General features: G+C 39.3%; 1 protein-coding gene across 8 annotated transcripts in view; it reads left to right on the forward strand.

Moving 5' to 3' along the window:
• LOC306853353 (uncharacterized protein) overlaps nt 1–17,608 on the forward strand; it is a 49,759-nt gene that overhangs the window by 23,914 nt on the left and 8,237 nt on the right. For all 8 annotated transcript variants that reach the window (XM_079390679.1, XM_079390677.1, XM_079390675.1 and 5 more), the window contains 5 exons: nt 3,130–3,209; nt 9,072–9,240; nt 9,386–9,518; nt 13,055–13,213; nt 14,489–14,548. In XM_079390679.1, the coding sequence (XP_079246805.1) occupies nt 3,143–3,209; nt 9,072–9,240; nt 9,386–9,518; nt 13,055–13,213; nt 14,489–14,548 (588 nt within the window). In that variant the 5' untranslated portion in view covers nt 3,130–3,142. The remainder of the gene's footprint in view (nt 1–3,129; nt 3,210–9,071; nt 9,241–9,385; nt 9,519–13,054; nt 13,214–14,488; nt 14,549–17,608) is intronic.

Raw genomic sequence — 17,608 nt, forward strand, 5'->3', positions numbered from 1 at the left:
CCTTGGCGGATCGGGGTCCTCGGGCGGCCTTGGCGGATCGGGGTCCTTGGGCGGCCTTGGCGGATCGGGGTGTTCCGTGGCCTTGGCCCTTGGCCTGGCCACACAGACTGAGACTATATGGCCCCCCCCCAAAATTTCTTTGGGAAAGTTCCCCTCTGGGGGCCACATTGGAGGAGCGGACTCCTGGGGGCGCTCTGGAGGAGCGGACGCTTGGGGGCGCTCTGGAGGAGCGGACGCTTGGGGGCGCTCTGGAGGAGCGGACGCTTGGGGGCGCTCTGGAGGCGCGGACGCTTGGGGGCGCTCTGGAGGCGCGGACGCTTGGGGGCGCTCTGGAGGCGCGGACGCTTGGGGGCGCTCTGGAGGCGCGGACGCTTGGGGGCGCTCTGGAGGAGCGGGCGCTTGGGGGCGCTCTGGAAGCGCGAAGCTGGATAGAACCAGCGGAGACGAAGGAGAGCTGGACGGGACCAGCGGAGACGCAGGAGGGCGTTCTTGCAGCGCAGACACTTGAGGGCGCTTTTGCAGCGCAGACACTTGAGGGCGCTCTTGCAGCGCAGACACTTGAGGGCGCTCTTGCAGCGCAGACACTTGAGGGCGCACGGGAGGCGCAGAGCTGGACGGGACCAGTGGGAACACAGGTGGGCTGGACGGGACCAGCGGGAACTCAGGAGGGCTGGACGGGACCAGCGGGAACTCAGGTGGGCTGGACGGGACCAGCGGGAACTCAGGTGGGCTGGACGGGACCAGCGGGAACTCAGGTGGGCTGGACGGGACCAGCGGGAACTCAGGTGGGCTGGACGGGACCAGCGGGAACTCAGGTGGGCTGGACGGGACCAGTGGGAACTCAGGTGGGCTGGACGGGACCAGCGGGAACTCAGGTGGGCTGGACGGGACCAGCGGGAACTCAGGAGGGCACTTGCGAGGTGCCGGAATTGGTGGGCTCAGACGAGGAGCAGGCACAGGAAGGCACTGGCGAGGGGCTGGCACTGGAGGGCGCTTGCGAGGAGCAGGTACTGGATGGCACTGGCGAGGAGCAGCCACTGGATGGCACTGGCGAGGAGCAGGCACTGGAGGGACTGACATGCCCTCAAACTCTATCAAAATCCCTACCGGCACCTGCTTTTCCTTCCTCGGTGGTTCAGGGTGAACCGTTATAGGCGGCGAGATCCTCTCCAGCGCGGACGGCGCAACGTTCATCGCCCCTTGCGGCGGAATTCTCCTCGCCGTGGGCGGAACATTCATCGCCGTGTACGGCGGAATCCTCTTCGTCGCGGACGGCGCAACGTTCATCGTCCTTTGCGGCGGAATCCTCTTCGCCGCGGGCGGAACATTCATCACCGTCTCAGGCGGAGCGAATTTCTCTTGGGCGGGGGGTAAGGGCGAGCGGCGAATGGCGACCCGTTCTCCCCAAAACGGGTGGCCTGGGTAAGCCGCGACAGGCAGCCCAACGTCCCACGCAGAACGGGCAGGGGCGAGCCGCGAACGGCGGCGAGAACCCCCGCAAACGACGGGAACCAGCTCTAGCATTACGAGCGTTGATCTCGTCTTCAGTTAAAGGTCCGATCTTCTGTAACGGTTCGGTGGTTGAGGAGGAATAAGGCGCACAACGAATGTATAAACAAAAAGAGTCGCAGTAATCTTTAATAATCAGCATCCACACACTTAGTTAACTCAAGATCGGACAAACACAGAGGGAGAACTGAGGACTTATAAAGGGAGAGGAACAAACGAGGAAACAAGATGATTAATCAAACACAGGTGAAGAATATAACTAATTAACAAAACTAGGTCATGAACTAAAACAGGAAAAACCAAATAAGGGCAGAAAGGAAACTAAACAGAAACAGATATGTGACAATATATATATATATATGTATAGATAGATATAGATATATATCTTATTACAACAGAAATAGCAGAGGTGCATATAAGAATGCACATAAAGAAAAACTGAATAAATCAAAAGAGAAAGTCAGTATGTTGCATGTTGTGGACCCATCAAAATAAAGTGTTAGAAGATATTAAGCTGACAGTCTACTAATACTCTAATGACTGCTAGTTGACATTGAGTTGCAAAATTACTTACTGTTAGTAGAATGTCTAAAGTGGACTATCGAAATAGTGTTACCTTATAATCTTATAAGTAAGTAAAGGTTACAGTTAGAACCAATTGTGCTGTTAATAGAAGTCATGTTATATTATGTTATATTATATTAAGTTTTATGTAATATAGCCAACTCAAGAACCCTAATAAAGTGAGAAATTAACCCTTTTTTGCTGAACCCAAGGTACTTAAAAGAACAAGTGACAAATGCTTTTATTAAAAGCAATTTTTCACTCAAATGCTGTCATCATTACTCACTCTCATGTCTTTCCACTCCCATAGAAGAAATTTTACTAAATAAAATAATTTAACCAAAGCTTATACATATAAATATGGCATATTCCAGACATTTAATTTAATTGCAGCTCAACAAAATATCTATGTTAAAGGGTTACTTCACCCCAAAATTTAAATGTTGTCTTTCATACTTTTCTGGGCCTCGACAGTGTTATTTACTTGGCAGTCAATGGGACAGTCACAAGCATCCCGGTTTTCATCCAAAATATCTTAAATTGCGTTCCGAAGACGAACGAAGCTTTTACGGGTTTGGAACAACATGGGGGTAAATGATTAATGATGAAATTTTCATTTTGAGGTGGAGTAACCCTTTAAGGTATGGTCACACTAATTTTGCCTAAATTTCGCTGGTTGAAAAAAGTCCATTGACTATTGCCAATAGCGATGTGTAAAGCACTGCTCACATCAAAGTCGAAGTTTTGAAGCAAGCAGCTTTCTAGGTTCCTATTAGGATTACTGGAGTTTGGTTGCGAAGTTTCACCAAGTATTGGTAAACTGTGACTCCACCTTTACACAAAAGAAAGAAGGCCACATTGGTTTGGAACAGCATGAAAATAAAAAAATTAGCTCACAACTACAAATAATTGCTAATTAATAATTTAAAGATGTACCTCAGTTTTAAAGTTTTCTTAAATATGAGGTTTTTTGATTTTATTTATTTTTTTCTTGTTTTTCAGAAAAGCCGTTCAGGAATTATTTATCTGACAAACTCTTTTTTTTTTTCTCAACAGCGATTGTGACATCATGGCCTCAGGATCTCCAGACATCACAGTCGCTACTGAACCATCAGAAGCAGCAGAAGTGTGTTCAGGTAACGTTCAATGTTTTGGCATCCATGTGAACAACGAGAACATCCATCTCACTCTGCCATACGTTTTTCCTCACATAGAGATCAGATGTGAAGTATTAGGACACTCTGAACTCAATGAGGAGATGCACGATGCTAGGTCTCACTGACAGGAAGTTATGTAGCACACAGACAAAGCCAACATTTGTCTCTCCCATACGAGCATGCTTTCCGCTGTCCGACATTTGACCTTTCTCTCCAGTTTAGTGTGGGAAGAAGGAAGCCCAGACTGCTAGAGTCAGATCCTGCAGCGCAGACGGCGGGACTGCGTTGTGATGTAGATTAGCCATTTCCTCACAAAATAGGGTGCTCGCAGAGCCCCACTAATCTCCTCTATCGGATTGCGGGGTCTATCTAAGTCTATTAAGTTCAAGAGTTAGTCAGTGGCTAGGGTGTGTTTGGGAGGTGTTAATCTTATAGTATTTTTATTGCTGATTCAAAAATATAGACTATTTTAGTACTGATTCAAATCTTCTGAATCATTATACCAAAAAAAGCTCATTTAGAATCATTCATTCATTGATTCGATCAGTGATCCTCCCTGTAGGCTACATTTATTATAGCTTGCAGATTTTATATTGCACTTTGAATATGTTTTTAATTGTTCATCCAAAGTTACATGCTAATTTCTGGAACATTGATTCTTGCAAGTGAGTTAAGTCATCTGAATCATTTAACAAGAAAGCTCATTCAGATTCATTCTCTGATTCATTTAGTAACTTTTCCTATAGATTTCATGATTATGCCTTGAATTATCTTCAGTAAGTTAATCTAACCAATAATATCCTCCTTTAAAGCTTGCGTTGTACGGCTGTTTGCTCATGTTGCAGTTAGTGGTTGAAGGTAGAAAAAGCAATCACATCTCTCTGCTACAAGGGAGAGGCCTGAATGGAAAATATGAGTCATGGTAGTGAACGGGACTGTATTGTTCACTTAAAAGATTGATTCCAAAATACTGAGTTGAAAAGATGCAGCGCAGAGCCTGGGAAAAAGACATGATTATAATATATTAAAAGTTCATTTTGAAGTTGATATGAGTTTGACAATGATAAAGTTGATTTATTGTAACTTTTGCTGTGATATGCTAGCATAAACAATAATTGTTTATCCCTGAAATAAAACTTCGGCGTAAACAATGCAAACCTTTTTCCTAGGGCACTTAGTTTAATGTGGCCGCATTTAAACATACTGAGGCTCTGTTCTTAGAAGGCAATATTTAGCATCCCTTACTGTGTAATCAAATAACCAAGCATTGAGTGGTTTATAAGAGACAGTGAGATCTCTTTCTCTGTGTGTTGTTTACTGCCTTTAGACGGGCCCCAGCTGGAGACTGTAGGCTCTGCCAGTAGAGCTACATCATGTGACTCTCCTCAAGACGAGAGTGAGAGAGACAGGATGTCAGACAGCAAGGGAAAACCAATACACAAAGCCTAAAGTCATAATCGAGTCCTCAAAGACTGTATGGAGAGCAGTAAATTCACTCACCAAAGCTCGGATTTTATTCTCAAGAAAGTTTATATTGAGTTGAGTCGAGTGAGACCAGCTCTGTTCCAAAACCTAGCAAGCTGCCTACCTAGACAGCATTTTTAAGAAATCACCAAACATAAAGACAGCTAAAATACCTTATTTTAGCCAAATTGCATGTATCCTTCATTGAGAAGTCAATTCAAGAATGCACTGTAAAATGTGGCGAACAGAAAAAGTTATTTATATTATTACAACTCTTGATAGTGTTAATGCATTTGGTCTTGCCGAAATAGATCTGCTACGCTGCTGTTGGTTATTGCTGCTGTTGCAAAGCAAGTACAGGAACTAGCTACTGCCAATGCATACTGTGATACGGTGCTGTGAGAATTTAAGACGTACTGCTGCTGCACAAGTAGCATCTATACAGGTGGAGCTGGGGAAGGTGGAGGGTTGCAGAGGAACTCAGCAGTAAGCTCACTGGCTGTTTATGCAATATGAACCAATTTATGGCATTTATGACAAATTTAAACTGCAAATGTCTTACAGAAGTGCTTCTGAAGTGCCATTTAAGTCTCTTTAAACAGACTATTTAGTGCTGCTCAGAAGAGGTACACCAATTTTAACTGCATTATTATACTAGGGGCAGAGGTGGGTCAGAGCAGGAATAATTTATTCTGGTTTTTATGCTGCATTACGTCTTGCTCTTTACACAGATTTTTGAGCAGGCAGAGAGAGCAGCCTCAACTCAGCTGTGTAAAGATGCCTTCAGAGTATCATGTTGTTTGCCAAATTCTGTTGGATTGGAGTTGTGATTGGAGTCAGTGATTGTTAGGATAAACAGATCTAGGATGTTTAAAACGGTCAAATTGGCTAGTGTTGTTTTTAAAAATCTCCCCACAACAAGTGCAAGCCATCATTGAGTTGAATAGTGTTTGTTCTCAGTAGAAAGAATGACTGTACTATTAAAGGTCATCATCCCAGTATTGTTCACGCAGCTGTACTTCTTTAAAGACCACTGGCTTTTTCAGTAGAACGAGACTGACCTTTTAATGTTTGTTTTGGCTTTTTAAGCCTTTCTGACTCTTAACCTTTGGGGTGAATAAAATCAGTTTGTAATCTAATTGTTAAAACCGGCTGAAATCCCCAACACTGCATCTTAAGCTGTGCACTGCAGGTGATGTCATAGTCACATGTCATGATGCATGTAAAATACACACCGAATTAGCAGCTGTTTCTATTGGGCGCTATACATAGAGACATCTATATGATGAAAACAAACATGTCCTTGTATTCCAGTGAACTGCATCATTGATTAACTAAGAAATCACTTGATTTAACACTAAATGCGGTATTGGGGCTCAGTTGTGTGTTCAACAATATTGTTGTTTGAAATTATTCAATATTAAACCTTATTGGGCCTATTAACAAATGAGTTTTTAAAACGAAAGTAACAGTGGATTAATTCTACAGCCATTTCACTAATGCAATTAGTACTTTATTGGCAACTAACGATAAATTAGTCTTACATAAGCACCCAGGAGGGAATATTTATGGGTCTACAATGACATTTTGTTAAATAGTTATTATATAAACACATTTATTAGTATTATACCAGGGCTCGCAAAATTTCTAAATCCCTGGTAGCCCTTCAGGTAGGTACTCTTCAGATCTTGGTTGCCCCGAAAATTTACCTAGCCCAAATAAAATAAAGACCATAAATGTCAATCAAAAACATTTTGAATACACAAATATCAGCGAATATCAAGGAAAGAGTTTTATTGTACTATTTACAAGGTATCTGCAAAAGTCTTAATTTAAGGCAATTAAAAAAATTATTTCTTATACCATTTAACGTATTTAAAACTGTCTAAGGCCTTAAACTCTTCAGTTTAGTTGTATCAAATTTAAGGACCCGTGGGAGCAATGTTTCCTCTCATTTTGTTTCTTGCTGAGCAAAACTTCTCTATCGGTCAGACATTTCTGGCACCTGAGCAAAAGCATTCTTTATACCAGACCTGTACAGCACGCACACAAGAAGTGTGTAACTTTTAACTTTAATGTGCTATTTATATTTGATTTGACCCTTGATGTAACTAAATGATCTACATTTTAGGTTAAAGAGAAAACATGTTTACTGTACAATACACTGCAGTTCAAACGTTTGGATCCATAAAGTTTTTTAAAGAAGTTTCTTTTGCTCATCAAGGCTGTATCTATTTGATAAAAAATACTGAATATTATTTCACAAAATAATATTGTGAAATATTGCAATTTAAAATAAATGTTTTCTATTCTAATATACTTTAAAATGTAATTAATTCCTGTGAAGCAAAGCAGTATTTTCAGAGTCACATGATCCTTTAGGAGTCATTATAATACGCTGATTTTTAATCAATGTTGGAAAAAGTTCTGCTTTTTTATTTTATTTATTATACTGTATTTTTTGGGACCCGTGATATTTAAAAAAAAAAAAAGTTAAAAAGAACAGTGTTTAGTCAAAATAGAGATTTTGTTACAATATAAACTATTCAAAAGTTTGGGGTCAGAAATTTTTTTTCTTCTTTTTTTAAAGATACTTTTAAAGAAAGTTCAATAAACTTTATTCAGCAAGGATGTGTTAAATGGATGAAATTGATAGTAAAAACTTCTATTCTTAGAAAATATTTCTATTTTGAATAAATGCTGTTCTTTTAAACATTTTATTAATCAAAGAATCAAAGAAAAAAGATTCACAGGTTCCAGAAAAATATTGATCAGCAGAACAGTTTGAACACTGATAATAAATCAGTATATTATTATGATTTCTGAAGGATCATGGGACACTGCTGGAGTAATGATGCTGAAATTCAGCTTTGATCACACGAATAAATGCTATTTTAAAGTATAGGTATTAAAATAGGAAACCAATATTAGAAATTGCAATAATATTTCACTATATCACAGTTTTTTCTGTATTTTTGAAATGAATACAGCCTTGATGAGCAAGAGACTCAAAGTCAAAGACTCAAAAACAAGGTCAATTATTTATCAGGTTTATAATATAGCCCTAACATAATATATTACCAAAACAAACTATTTAAACTGATAGAATAGAATACAAACTGAGATCTGTAACTTAAATATAAAAAAACGTGAACACATGAATTCTTCTAGCTGTCTAAACATCATTATGAAGTACAGTTTGTACAATACTCTTGTGTGTGACTGAACATGTTTCAGAGTTTTGTTACCATTCTTTGCCCATCCTCCGCTATTTCCAGCACTTAATCAAGCCAGTCTTCTTTAATACATGAGGACGTTTTATTTCAGATGTCATTGCGTTTGTGTTGTCTCTCGTGTTGAGCGCACCACAACCATTGAAGTATTCAGTTTCTACAGCGACTCATTTGGTGCATATCGTTCTCTTTCTATGAAACCTGTAAACCTCATTCACCGGCTCTAACTCTGTCGTGACATCAGATCTATAGCAGTTTGCCCGAGCATTGCTATTCTTTCCCTTTTACTGCAGCATTCAATCAAATGGCTTCCCAACTCATTTTTGTGTGCGCGAGGCACATCATTTCTTCTGCGCGGCCGTGGTGGAAGAAGAGCACGGTTTCTTATTTTAGGAATAGGATATATTTTTAGGAAAGCTGTCATTAAGAGCACACCACAATATGCAAACCTTACCAATAAATAAATAAATAAAAATTGTTTAACCAGAACACACTGGGATCTGGCATTTGCAATAATCAGTCCCTATAACATTCAACATTATTGAACCACTTTTTATGCAGTACGAGTCAAAGGGGAAAAATTAAAGTGCTTGCAGGATTCCTAAAGAAAACAAAACAATTGTAAAACAATAAAATAAATACAGATGTTGCACATTCTCATAACCCTTCAACTCGGATTTCACAGGTTTTTCAGTTTGTATTTATGTTCCTCGTGAAATCTCCGAGACCGCGACGCGAGCACTACCCCAACTGCTCAATACACCCCCAACACGAGAGAAAGCTGCAGCCGATTTTGCGAGCCCTGTATACAGTCCACAGCAATTCGCTGTCAGATGTACTTTACCACGGTCAGTAGGACTCCTCACTTTACCATCTTGACCCCAATGCAAGTGGTATTTGCGTCATAATCTACAACATGATTGTTTAAACATGCTGTATATATAATTTCTAAGTCTTGAGGGCCTGCAAACATGATTGTCTGCCAGTTGAACTTATTTTGTTTAGATAAGTGAACACTGATTAACTGTAAGCACATGTTCAGTGTTTGCTTTATACAAGCCTTTCAAAATTTCAAGATTCTCCTATGAGATGCCTTCACAAGTGGTACTCATTTAAATATGTTTATGTTGTGTTTTTAATCCAGAGAAAAAGAAATCCAAATTCCAGACATTCAAGAATTTTTTTGTGAAGAAAAAGAGGAAGGAAAGTCCTGCACCATCGAGTGAAAGTGGTTTAAAGGCCAGTCAATCGAGTGACGACGTCAACACCTCAGAGCCAACCATCAGCCACGCCAACAGCGACAATGACTGCGGGTGAGGGATACAGTTAAAATCACTTCGATTTTTATTACAATACTGCATTTCTATTATATATCTATGTTTCCCATTTTCTCATATGCCAGTATTACACTTTACCAATTATTTATGACATATAAACTTTTCTATTCTTCATTCAAAGATCTAAGATCAACATGGGAAACAAAGCCATGTCACATGATAGTGTCTTCGTGTCTGATTCACCCTCATCAGAGACTAATGAGGGTCTGGGGGCATCCCAAGACAACATTCATGGGAAAGTGAAATCTCTACAGGTATTCCAGTCTGTTATGATTTATTTATATTAGTGCTCTCAAATGATTAATCACGATTAATCGCATCCAAAATAAAAGTTTTTGTTTGCATAATATATGTTTGTGTACTGTGCATATTTATGTATATACAGTATAAAGACACACACATACAGCATACAGTATGTTTTGAAAATATTTACATGTACATATTTATATGCATATCATTTATATTATATATAAATATATTTAATATATAAACGTAACATATTTATATGCACAATATATATATGCATGTGTGCGTAATTATATATACGTTATAAATATACACAGTACACACACACATACTATGTAAAAAAAAAATAGTTTTGGATGCGATTAACACAATTAATCATTTGACAGCACTAATTTATAATTGTGTTTTATTCTTTTTCTAATTATCATCACTCAATTGTCAGACATGTTCAAGTTAGTGTTACTTAAAGGGGTCATCGGATGCAAAATTAAAGTTTGAACATAAATGTGTGTTGGAAGTGTGTGTACACATACATCCTATAATGATAAAAATCCACCCAGTGTTTTTTTTTTAAATCCCTAATTTAAAATCCTCTTTCTCAAATCAAGCTGTTCTCTGTGATTCCTGTCAAAATGACGTAGTTCTGTACAGACCCCTCCCACAATAGTTGATTGGCAAGGTCATCTTTCCTTAGACCCGCCCTGAGTGAGCTGAGAGCTGTCAGCATTTGTGTCGACTCCGGTGCAGGGGAAGACAAGATGTCTCAGATTAAGCGATTGAAGTGTTTAATGAATATAGCAGTCATCATTTACCCCCGACATCTGAGCCGCTGAAGATGCAGAGGATTAACGTTACTTTCACTTTGAAGTGAATGCGCTGATCCCCGATCTACATAAATGCATCTATGTTCGCGCGAATCATTCGTGACCCAGCTTTATCTACTGAAGAAGTGAGTATAAGGGTTTTTATGAATCTTTGCAAATCGCCTTTCCTAATAATGTGCTAGTTAGCCAGTTTTGATGTATGCTTCATAGATATATATACTGTGGCGGGAGGAGCCAACGACAGACACAGTGGGCGTGGCGTCAAGCCTCGGAGAGGTTTTTATTAAACAATATTTAATATAAAGTGTCCAAAGGGGGAAAAGTGTCCAAAATAAACAGGGATCTGGTGTCCTCGTTGTGCTGCGGGGCTCGTGAAGGAGGGCAGTGTTCAGGAGGGAAGGGTCCAGGTAAGGGGCGGAGTCCGGCGGCCGCACGCGCTCCCGTCTGGAGGTCCCGGGGCGCGGGTGACGGCGGCTTCTGTGGCGGCTTCGTCCAACTCCTTCATCCCCGGGTGCTCGACGGGATTCCACGGCCCGGCGTCCTTGCCCGACGGCCGTATCGCGGGTGCAGTGTCGGCCGGACTGCGGGTCCGGCCGCTCGCGTCTCTGGCGGCGGCAGGTAGTTCCCTCTACGCTCCCTTTCCTGGACCCACGAGGACACCAGCGTGCATGCACGGGGAAGAGACCGGTCTCCCGAGGAGAGGCGCGATCGGCATTTAACGGCGGCGGTGATGAGGCTCTATTCACGCCAGGTGCGCCTCATCACACGCCGCCAGCCCTGGCTGTTTCAGCGCCCCTCCTCTCTCACACACCCACTCCTGTCGGGAGCCTGGTGAAGGGCGGCGAATATGGGACGGGGTGGTGATGATGGACAGGGGGGAGGCAGCCGACTCGTCACAATACATAGATGCCTCATTATCGACTGTTTCTATGGGCCACGGTACATAAGCCATCCGCCATTTTTGGAACGGTCTGCGAATCTTTGAGCGCATTGACTGTGTGCGTCTACAACAGCAAGTTATACGCTTGTATATCTTTGAATATTCATTGATTATTATGGTGAATGCGAGATGGCTGACACATCAACGTATCTAGAGCGGTCGAATAGGATTCTACATATATCTATAGTGTGCTCGTCACTCCACGGATGAGAGGGGCTGAGTCAGCAGAATGGCATGCTGAAAACAGAGCTGATTTTGACAGGGTAAAGGAGGTGTTTTTTACACTACCATTGAGAAAGTTTAACGAAAGTATGTTATAGACTTTTCATTAAGACCCTAAAGAATCATATCAACTTGTGTAAAATGGGCATCCGATGACCCCTTTAATATCATACAAGTATATTTTAATATTGTCCTGTTCTAACTTTTTAAAAACTTGTTATTCAGTTATTCTAAATGCCCCAAATTCCAAAACCCCACACTGTTAAAAATAAATAAATAATCTGTAAACAATTTAGCAGCAAAGTTAACTTGGCTGTGTTAAAAAGTCTTTCTGGCTCAGTTTTGTGCCATTTTAATGGAAAGTGGCATCCGTGTGCTCAGATGGGAGTGTATACGTATGTTTTCTTTCCTGTCCGCTTTCTTTAATGAGTATTAGTGAAGGCACTGGACTTTGGGATAAAATTAGCAGGTCTAAGACTCAAGACACAGAGCCTGAGATTTTCACTCTTGACATTTTGCCATCAGCACAATTTACAGCAGGGATCATTGTCAATGTCACTGATTGACAGAATAAACACCAAACAAGGGTGAGCTAAAACAATTAACTTAAATGTGTATGTGATGCTCAGTAAGTTTATAAACCTTAAATGTATTTATGGGAGTATCATTATTTAAAGTCGCCAGCGGATGCCCACAATGGCCTACTTTCACAAATACGTTTGTCTCACTTGTGTCTTGGCATTGATTAAATGATCTTGATGCAGTTAGCGTATGGGCCATAGACATACCGGATAGGCACTTTGTCCCTGAGCCAGACATGAGAGCAGCTCAGCAATGAAAGTTACCTTAAGAGACGAATCAGCCACTGTTTGAAAGAAGCAGATCATCTAAAAATAGCTGACACAAAGCAGAATGAATTTTTTAGAGGTGTCTAAAGAGCATGGACTGGATATTTTCCTTTTTTATAAAGGATATTGAACTCAAAAATGACAATTCTGTCATCTTACACTACCATAAAATGTATTTTTTTATATGTTTTTAAAAAACGTCTCTTATGCTCACCAAGGCTGTATTTATTTGATCAAAAATACAGTAAAAATATCAATACTGTGCGATATTATTACAATTTAAAATAACTTTTTTTATCGTAATATATTTTAAAATGCAATTTATTTCTGTGATTATTAAGCTGAATTTTCTGCATCATTACTCCAGTCACGTGATCCTTCAGAAATCATTCTAATATGCTAATTCTAAATATTAATATTTTAATGGAAAGCATTAACCTTTTTTGTTTTACAGGATTCTTTGATGAATTGAAAATTCTAAAGAACATTTATTTGAAATAGAAATCTTTTGTAACTTTAACTTTACTGTATTTTTTAACAATTTAATGCATCCGTTATATTCTTTTCCAAAATAAATCATACTGAGCTCAAACTTGTAAATGGCAGTGTCTCATGTCAACACATTGATGTACAATATAGTAGGTAGTAGTAGAGTGGGATTGATCTGTTTGAACAGTTATTGATAGTTCTCGTTTCTGTCCTGTCTGTAGCTGCAGCTGAAGCAGGCGATTCGTCTGGGCTCTCCGCCATCACTCCTATGCGGGAGGAAAGGAGAGGACGCAGGGGCTCTTTCTGAAGATGATGGTCTTCCCTGCAGCCCCCCGGAGTATTCCAGCCTCCACACTGTGCTGGCCACACCTCCTCACACGGTACGCCTCTCCTCACTTATCATTCACATCAGTTTAGACTCATGGATTTCTATGGCACTGCTTTGATCTGTAAAATTCACAGACCGCTGAAATGTCACGCAAACTTTTAAAATCAGACTGAAATGATCAGAAACCTTTTTAAAAATAAACTTCAGTCATTTGTGTCTAATGTTGAGATGCTTCAGAAGAATCTGCAGAGCTGTAGGTGCTACACACAAACAGAAACAGCACTAGGTTTGACAGCCTTTGACAAGTTTTACTCTTATCATTAGCTGTATGGCTGTTTTGAAATAAAAATATCTATCCTACTTGGTTCTTATTAGCTTACTGTGACTGACTGCTTTCGATAAATATTCCCTGGGAAGGACGTTTTTTCACTGGGAAGGAAGTTGAGAGTTTTGAAAGTGTTTTCATAGTATGTACAACTTTTTTATATGACAAGATGAAGGAAATTTTGATTCCTGATGATTATGTCTTAAGGCCTTTACTTGCTCCCAGAATTTTTATGTTTGGATGAACCATCCCTTTAAGTGACGACACCCAAAAATAGAAATTCTGTCATCATTTACTCACCCTTGTGTCATTTTCTATCCTCTGTGAAACACAAAAGACAATATTTTGAAAAATATATAGACTTGCATTATATTTTTGATCATACAATGGAAATCAATGGGAACCGAAATGTTATATATGCCCATATACACTAAAATATAATTTTTTTACACATACATTTTGAAGCAGTTTTCTCATAACGACGTTGTGCTTTCATCACCAAATAGAACCATAAACCAAGTCAAGTAATCAGACACACTGTGATGAATGTGCTCTGCATGCCGGGGTATTTTTGTCTCTGTGAAAAGTGTGTAAGAGACTCAGACATCACAGAGCATGATTGAAAAGACAGGAAGCTCCCTGCTGAGTTCTCTAACAGGATTAGTTGCCATGCCGTTCCGCTCCCTGTACCTGCCTCCCCTCAAATCTCTTCAGAGATGTACACAGTCCCTGTCCTCACCTTCCCTGAACTTGAACACACAGCGACACCAAAGCTGCTCTTTAATTTAGAAAATCTCATATAGTGAGAGTGAGTTTTGAGATTCTAGTCCAGACTATCAAACAAGTGAAAATGTATTTCAGGTGAGAATATTAATGTGATATCAAAGTTTCTTGTAATTGGTAAGGTAAAATGATTTTGTTGATTTGGGAGTCATTTATTAAGGAAAACATGTTTTATGTCAAACATTCAAAATGATTGTAATATTCTCTTTATCGTTGCAGTCGGTGGATTTGACCCAGAGTTCCTTGAGCATCGAGGCTTCAGACAGTGAAGATGATCAGGTGACACAAGCACACATAAATCACACGCCACGTATCAGAAGTGCCTGAATGGTCTGTGGAAGGCTTGTGTTAAAGGGACAGTTCACCCAAAAATGATAATTCTGTCATCATTTACCCACCATCTTGTATTTCCAAACTTGTATGACTTTTGTTCATCTTCTAAACACAAAGGAAGATATCTTTAATGACACTTGAGAGATTTCTGTTGTAAAACAGTAAACAGAGGCTCAACCGTACTTGCATTACATGAAAGAACAAACCTCAGTGGTTCTCACATGTCAAACAAGCACATTTGAGCTGTTGTTTACCAGATTTGATCAATGTTTACATTGAATAAAAATCTAAATTAAATCTGTAAACCATATAAATCATAAAAAGTGATCTTTCACTTCAGAAGACTTGGATTAAATAGCTTGATTCATATGGATTACTTTTACAATGGCTTTATGTCCTTTTTGAATGAAGAAAGTTTTGGGTGAATGCACTTTCAATGGAGGATCAGAAATCTCTCAGGTTTCATTAAAAATCTTAATTTGTGTTTCAAAGATGAATGAAAGTTATTGGTTTGGAATGATACGAGGGTGAGCGAATGATGACATAATGTTAATTTTTTCGGTGAACTATCCCTTTAAGAGTGAGCACAATCGCATGCTTTGAATGGTGATGTCATGCATTTAAATGCAAATTAATTACAGCTGCATCTACATGTAGGCAAATTGTTTGTAGGCATTAGTGATCCAACTAAACCCACAAATGCAGTGTTTCCCAACCCTGTTCCTTGAGGCACACCAACGGTACACATTTTCAGACTTTTCCTAATCAAACACACCTGAATCAACTCATCAGCTGGTTTGTAGCGACTCCGAAATGGACAGGTCAAATAAGGGAGACCTCCGGCATTAGAAACACACTTTTGTTTGTAGCTTGTCTTGTAGCTAACTCATTTTCAAATCAGTAGCTTGACTGTAGTTTAAATATTTTTGAATAACCCGTAGCTGGATTTTCTGAGAAATGCTGTAGAATTATTTGGTTGTGGGTATCACTTCATGCATTTAAATGTGACTTGCGTCTCTCTTTTGGACTACTGCAGATCATTTGAATCGAGCACCTCTGGGTGTGGATTCAGACTAGTAACATGTTTGGAATGTTCCCATGAAAGCCAGCGCTGAGATATTCATATTAAGAGTGTGCTTATCTGCTGTTGTTTTGGCTAGTTTGGATCAAGTTGAACTTGTTCAGTTAAGTGTTGGATCATCAGCCGTATTTACAGATAATGACATGTGTTCAGAACAAGTGCTTTCACCGTCAAAGGCAGTTGGAAACACAGACATTAGAGAGCAAGACACTGCTTGTATCCAGTAGAAAGTTGCATTTGAATTTCAAATAAAAGTGAAAGTAGTGTTCATTGAAAGGGCATTTCTACGACTCTGTGCACGCGCATCTCACGCAGGACACCATTGCCTATCCAAAACAATCTCAAACCACTGAAAAACATGTACTTTTGGATTTGTCTTGTTGTCTTAAAATAGCTATCATGTGTTTGTGTTATGCAATGCTTTGAGCTGGACCAGAGGATGTTTTGAGAAATTGGGTTTCAGTGAGAAAAGTTGGATATTATAAATGGGGATTTATTTGTGTTATACACTAATGTTCAAAAGTTTGGGTTCAGATTTTAAATGTTTTTTTGTTGTTTTTAAGCGGTCTCTTATGTTCACCATGTCTGCATTTATTTGATCAAAAATACAGTAAAAGGAGTAATATAGTGAAATATTGTTGCAATTTATAAGAAACTTTTTTTAATATAACTGTATTTTAAAATCTAACTTATTCCTGTGATCAAAGCTGAATTTCAGCATCATTACTCCACTCTTCAGTGTCACATGATCCTTCAGAAATCATAATAATATGCTGATTAGCTGCTCAAGAAACATTCGTTATTATCAATATTGAAAACAGTTGTGCTGCTAATGTGTTTGTGAAAACCATGTGGTAATACAAAGTCAAAAAGTAGAAAAAATGTATATAAAGTTAAAACAAACAGCACAGATCTTTTGTAACATTATAAATGTCTTTAATCACTTTTGATTAATTGAATGCATAATTTCTAATAAAAGGATTAATTTCAAATTTAAAAATGAGCAAAAACTTTTAAACAGTAGTGTAATGAGTGCAGTGCACAAATACTATTGAATGAACAGCTTAGGGACAATGAAACAAAAAAGGAAGCAAGTAAAGGATTAAGTTGATTTAAAAAAAAAAAGTGGATACAGTTGTGAAAACAAGTGTTTACATTCCATAAATGTTTCCTGATTTTCCGTATTAACGTTTATGTATTTATTGGTACCCTGTTCTCCAGGTATGATATCAGCATCAGCAATTAAACCCCATATTAGTTAACGACTAGTGAAATTTGGCAGTGTTGTTAAATGCAGGCTGTCTTTGACTGCAGGGGTTACGAGTGAAGTAGGCGTGTGGTCTGAAAAGCATTCCAGCGGTTCACCCTCGCAGCCTGGCTGTCTGCTGGAAATGGGCTATTCCAGCAGTCTGGGTCAAAACGGCTGCCAAGCTGGACCTGAGCACAGCACAAACACACGGCTGTCTCGCTTAGAACCCATTCACACGAGTTCCTGACACACTGCACCATTAAAAGCATGTTAATGCATGTTTTTTCACTTTCAAAAGTGTTATCTGTTTCTGCCACAGAATAAAAGAATAAAAAAGGTAATTGCGGCTTTTCTTGTATATCACAGTTCTGACTTTTATATCTTGCAATTCTCAGAATTGCGAGAAAAAAAAAAAATCAGAATTGTGAGACCTAAACATGGAACTGCAGGAAAAAAGTCAGAATTGCAAGATACATAATTTTTTCTCAGAATTCTGAGTTTACATCTTGTAATTTAGTCTTTTTTGTTTATTTCTGCTATGGAATAAAAAAATAAAAAAGGTAATTGTCACTTTTTTTTCTTGCAATTGCAAGATGTGTGAATTAATACAGATGCATTTATAGCTTGTGTTGTTTATATCTATAGGTTTTTTTTTTCAGAATTTCAAGAAAATCTG

Source organism: Barbus barbus (genome assembly GCF_936440315.1).
Source record: "Barbus barbus genome assembly, chromosome: 33".
Taxonomy (NCBI): Eukaryota; Metazoa; Chordata; class Actinopteri; order Cypriniformes; family Cyprinidae; genus Barbus; species Barbus barbus.